This window comes from Dendrobates tinctorius, unplaced genomic scaffold (assembly GCF_039654945.1).
Source record: "Dendrobates tinctorius isolate UK_male_01 unplaced genomic scaffold, ASM3965494v1 ptg000152l, whole genome shotgun sequence".
Lineage (NCBI taxonomy): Eukaryota > Metazoa > Chordata > Amphibia > Anura > Dendrobatidae > Dendrobates > Dendrobates tinctorius.
This window is the reverse complement of record NW_027361819.1, coordinates 2,272,000-2,277,999: the sequence shown is the minus strand read 5'-3', so window position 1 is coordinate 2,277,999 and position 6,000 is coordinate 2,272,000. Positions and strand designations below refer to the sequence as shown.

Here is a 6,000-nt window from a genome sequence, read left to right as displayed (position 1 = left end):
GTGATATACTACAGCAGTGACGTCACCGCTCTCCTGATATCAGTGATATACTACAGCAGTGATGTCACCGCTCTCCTGATATCAGTGATACACTACAGCAGTGACGTCACCGCTCTCCTGATATCAGTGATATACTACAGCAGTGATGTCACCCCTCTCCTGATATCAGTGATATACTACAGCAGTGACGTCACCGCTCTCCTGATATCAGTGATACACTACAGCAGTGACGTCACCGCTCTCCTGATATCAGTGATACACTACAGCAGTGACGTCATCGCTCTCCTGATATCAGTGATATACTACAGCAGTGAAATCACCGCTCTCCTGATATCAGTGATATACTACAGCAGTGACGTCACCGCTCTCCTGATATCAGTGATACACTACAGCAGTGACGTCACCGCTCTCCTGATATCAGTGATACACTACAGCAGTGACGTCACCGCTCTCCTGATATCAGTGATATACTACAGCAGTGACGTCACCGCTCTCCTGATATCAGTGATATACTACAGCAGTGATGTCACCGCTCTCCTGATATCAGTGATACACTACAGCAGTGACGTCATCGCTCTCCTGATATCAGTGATATACTACAGCAGTGAAATCACCGCTCTCCTGATATCAGTGATATACTACAGCAGTGACGTCACCGCTCTCCTGATATCAGTGATACACTACAGCAGTGACGTCACCGCTCTCCTGATATCAGTGATACACTACAGCAGTGACGTCACCGCTCTCCTGATATCAGTGATATACTACAGCAGTGACGTCACCGCTCTCCTGATATCAGTGATATACTACAGCAGTGATGTCACCGCTCTCCTGATATCAGTGATACACTACAGCAGTGACGTCACCGCTCTCCTGATATCAGTGATATACTACAGCAGTGACGTCACCGCTCTCCTGATATCAGTGATATACTACAGCAGTGACGTCACCCCTCTCCTGATATCAGTGATATACTACAGCAGTGACGTCACCCCTCTCCTGATATCAGTGATATACTACAGCAGTGATGTCACCCCTCTCCTGATATCAGTGATACACTACAGCAGTGACGTCACCGCTCTCCTGATATCAGTGATACACTACAGCAGTGACGTCACCGCTCTCCTGATATCAGTGATACACTACAGCAGTGACGTCACCGCTCTCCTGATATCAGTGATATACTACAGCAGTGATGTCACCCCTCTCCTGATATCAGTGATACACTACAGCAGTGACGTCACCCCTCTCCTGATATCAGTGATATACTACAGCAGTGACGTCACCGCTCTCCTGATATCAGTGATACACTACAGCAGTGACGTCACCGCTCTCCTGATATCAGTGATACACTACAGCAGTGACGTCACCGCTCTCCTGATATCAGTGATACACTACAGCAGTGACGTCACCGCTCTCCTGATATCAGTGATATACTACAGCAGTGACGTCACCGCTCTCCTGATATCAGTGATACACTACAGCAGTGACGTCACCCCTCTCCTGATATCAGTGATATACTACAGCAGTGACGTCACCGCTCTCCTGATATCAGTGATATACTACAGTAGTGACGTCACCGCTCTCCTGATATCAGTGATATACTACAGCAGTGACATCACCGCTCTCCTGATATCAGTGATATACTACAGCAGTGACATCACCGCTCTCCTGATATCAGTGATATACTACAGCAGTGACGTCACCGCTCTCCTGATATCAGTGATACACTACAGCAGTGATGTCACCGCTCTCCTGATATCAGTGATATACTACAGCAGTGACGTCATCGCTCTCCTGATATCAGTGATATAATACAGCAGTGACGTCACCGCTCTCCTGATATCAGTGATATACTACAGCAGTGACGTCACCGCTCTCCTGATATCAGTGATACACTACAGCAGTGACGTCACCGCTCTCCTGATATCAGTGATACACTACAGCAGTGACGTCACCGCTCTCCTGATATCAGTGATATACTACAGCAGTGACATCACCGCTCTCCTGATATCAGTGATATACTACAGCAGTGACGTCACCGCTCTCCTGATATCAGTGATACACTACAGCAGTGACGTCACCGCTCTCCTGATATCAGTGATACACTACAGCAGTGACATCACCGCTCTCCTGATATCAGTGATACAATACAGCAGTGACGTCACCGCTCTCCTGATATCAGTGATATACTACAGCAGTGACGTCACCGCTCTCCTGATATCAGTGATATACTACAGCAGTGACGTCATCGCTCTCCTGATATCAGTGATATACTACAGCAGTGACGTCACCGCTCTCCTGATATCAGTGATACACTACAGCAGTGACGTCACCGCTCTCCTGATATCAGTGATACACTACAGCAGTGACGTCACCGCTCTCCTGATATCAGTGATATACTACAGCAGTGACGTCACCGCTCTCCTGATATCAGTGATACAATACAGCAGTGACGTCATCGCTCTCCTGATATCAGTGATACACTACAGCAGTGACGTCATCGCTCTCCTGATATCAGTGATACACTACAGCAGTGACGTCACCGCTCTCCTGATATCAGTGATACACTACAGCAGTGACGTCATCGCTCTCCTGATATCAGTGATATACTACAGCAGTGACGTCACCGCTCTCCTGATATCAGTGATACACTACAGCAGTGACGTCACCGCTCTCCTGATATCAGTGATATACTACAGCAGTGACATCACCGCTCTCCTGATATCAGTGATATACTACAGCAGTGACGTCACTGCTCTCCTGATATCAGTGATACACTACAGCAGTGACGTCACCGCTCTCCTGATATCAGTGATACACTACAGCAGTGACGTCACCGCTCTCCTGACATCAGTGATACACTACAGCAGTGACGTCATCGCTCTCCTGATATCAGTGATATACTACAGCAGTGACGTCACCGCTCTCCTGATATCAGTGATATACCACCGCAGTGACGTCATCGCTCTCCTGATATCAGTGATACACTACAGCAGTGACGTCACCGCTCTCCTGATATCAGTGATATACTACAGCAGTGACGTCACCGCTCTCCTGATATCAGTGATATACTACAGCAGTGATGTCACCGCTCTCCTGATATCAGTGATATACTACAGCAGTGACGTCACTGCTCTCCTGATATCAGTGATACACTACAGCAGTGACGTCATCGCTCTCCTGATATCAGTGATATACTACAGCAGTGACGTCACCGCTCTCCTGATATCAGTGATATAGTACAGCAGTGACGTCACCGCTCTCCTGATATCAGTGATATACTACAGCAGTGATGTCACCGCTCTCCTGATATCAGTGATATACTACAGCAGTGACGTCATCGCTCTCCTGATATCAGTGATATAATACAGCAGTGACGTCACCGCTCTCCTGATATCAGTGATATACTACAGCAGTGATGTCACCGCTCTCCTGATATCAGTGATATACTACAGCAGTGACGTCACCGCTCTCCTGATATCAGTGATATACTACAGCAGTGACGTCACCGCTCTCCTGATATCAGTGATATACTACAGCAGTGATGTCACCGCTCTCCTGATATCAGTGATATACTACAGCAGTGACGTCACCGCTCTCCTGATATCAGTGATATACTACAGCAGTGACGTCACCGCTCTCCTGATATCAGTGATATACTACAGCAGTGACGTCACCGCTCTCCTGATATCAGTGATATACTACAGCAGTGACGTCACCGCTCTTCACATCCTTCCTGCCGCCGCACCGGAATGTTTCTGACGTTGTTTGTTGCTGGTTTCTGGGACCTGTCGCACAAGCCCCGCCTCCCCCTCTCTCTATTGGCTGACTCTCCCTCTGCTCACCGCGCCCCGCCCTTAGTTACCCTGCAGCCCCCTAGCAACTCTCGGTCGTGCGGCCGCATACAGCGCTTTCACATTGCGCGTCGCTGGACAGTGACGTCACCGGCGCCGGCTCCTCAGCCCAAGCATGTGTCCCTCCCTCCGGCCTGGGCGGCCTGGTTTCCGGTTTCCGGCCTGTGTTGCAGGGGCTGCTGAAGTGGAGGGAGGAAAGGATGGTCCTCATAAAGGAATTGTGAGTGCTCGCTGCCCGCCGGGCCGGACTGGGCTCGTTGGGACCCCCTGTAGTGACTGTTTGGGGGCTGCCCGGTGTGGGAAAGGTTGCTGTCAGGAGAGGCCTGGGGGCTGGTGACAGATGGGAGGGGGCTGTGATAGGAGCTGTCAGTGGGGGCTCCGCTGGAGAGACAGGGCATGCTGGGGCCTGTGGTTCTACCCCCTGCTGTGTGTGTGCACAATATGGTGGCGTCCTGCGAGGCGGTGACCCCCCGGTTACATCACATGGAGGTTTGGTAATCGCCGGAAGCTTCTGACTTTCTCCGTTTTTTCTCTTCCAGCCGCGTCTACCTGCCCATCTCGGTGGAGGAGGTAAGTGTGACACTTCCCCTTTAAATCCTGGCTCCTGCTTTATGGCCGCTGCGATGTTGCCACCTGATTGGACTGAGGAGCGCGCTGACCAATGAGGAGACTCCGCAGGTTGCCCTGTCGTCGGTAACGTGTGGTTCCTCTCTCCAGTACCAGGTCGGGCAACTGTTCTCGGTGGCGGAGGCCAGTAAGGACAACACCGGGGGCGGGGAAGGCATCGAGGTGCTGAAGAACGAGCCGTACGAGCGCGACGGGGAGAAGGGGCAGTACACCCACAAGATCTACCACCTGCAGAGGTGAGCGGCGTCACCGAGAGCAACCGGCCGTCGCTAGGGGTGACAGCAGTGGCGCTCAGGGGGTGGGGTCTGGTCAGTGGGATCCACTAAGGAGAGAGAAGCCGGAAATGGCGACATCAGGTGTAATCCGGGGCGATGTGTAGTGATGTGCGGTGTCTCCTCCTCCTCCTGGCAGTAAGGTCCCCAGCTTCGTGAAGATGATCGCCCCCGAGGGATCGCTGGTGTTTCACGAGAAAGCCTGGAACGCCTATCCATACTGCCGCACCAGTGAGTGTCGGGGGGCATCATAGCAATAATGGTAGCAATGTACCGGGGTCTCGTAACCATGTCGTCTCTCTTCTCCCTCCTCCTGCCGCCGCTGCGCCAACCGGACATCAGTCGTCACTGTGAGTATATACAGCGTATCATGTCTGCACCGCCCGCACGCTCCCTCATGTCCCCTCTCGCGATCGCTCTCTGTCCTTCTCGCGATCGCTCTCTGTCCTTCTCGCGATCGCTCTCTGTCCTTCTCGCGATCGCTCTCTGCCCTTCTCGCGATCGCTCTCTGCCCTTCTCGCGATCGCTCTCTGCCCTTCTCGCGATCGCTCTCTGCCCTTCTCGCGATCGCTCTCTGCCCTTCTCGCGATCGCTCTCTGCTCTTCTCGCGATCGCTCTCTGCCCTTCCTCTCGCGCTCTCCTCATCTTTAGTCTCTTGGACAGTATGTTGCCTTCTTACCTTATTGGTCCTGCTGCTGTTTTGTGTCGTGGAGCTTCTCCTCCTCCCTCTCTCTGCTCCTCCTGGCAGTCAATCACTGTAAGATCCTCCTCCAATCTCTCTGCGGTGACGGGATGAAATTTTTCCTGTGTGAGATGTTCTGATAGCGATGATTATTGTACATCAGACAGTGAATCCCCCCACCTGTACAGGATCGGGGTTATTTTTGCTTTTTGAATAAACATGTTGGGGATTGTAGTACACTGGTGACGTCTGTGACCTGTGTAGATGTGATGATTTCACTCGCAGGATGGTGAACTTTTCCTCTAGTTTTTTTGTTGCTTTTGTTATGCTCTCTATCCTTTATGCCTCCCTTCTTGTGCTCGCTCTATCACTTTTGCCTCTCTTCCCGCGCCTACTCGCTCTCTAGCTCTCTTCCTTCTGCCTTGATTCCCTCGCTCTGTTTCTTTCCATTCTGCCTCCCTTCCCTCGCGCTCACTCTCTCTGCCTCTCTTTCCTTGTGCTTGCTCTGTCCCTTCTGTCTCCCTCCCTTCTGTCTCCCTCCCGCTCTCTGGCTATCTCCATT

General features: G+C 51.5%; 1 protein-coding gene across 1 annotated transcript in view; it reads left to right on the top strand.

The window, feature by feature from the left end:
- Window positions 1-3,889: 3,889 nt before the first annotated feature.
- The window catches only part of LOC141050764 (phosphatidylinositol transfer protein beta isoform-like), an 8,032-nt gene continuing 5,921 nt past the window's right edge, over window positions 3,890-6,000 (top strand). The window contains exons 1-5 of the mRNA XM_073547407.1: window positions 3,890-4,077; window positions 4,397-4,427; window positions 4,575-4,720; window positions 4,896-4,987; window positions 5,099-5,106. Coding sequence (XP_073403508.1) covers window positions 4,058-4,077; window positions 4,397-4,427; window positions 4,575-4,720; window positions 4,896-4,987; window positions 5,099-5,106 — 297 coding nt within the window. The 5' untranslated portion in view covers window positions 3,890-4,057. The remainder of the gene's footprint in view (window positions 4,078-4,396; window positions 4,428-4,574; window positions 4,721-4,895; window positions 4,988-5,098; window positions 5,107-6,000) is intronic.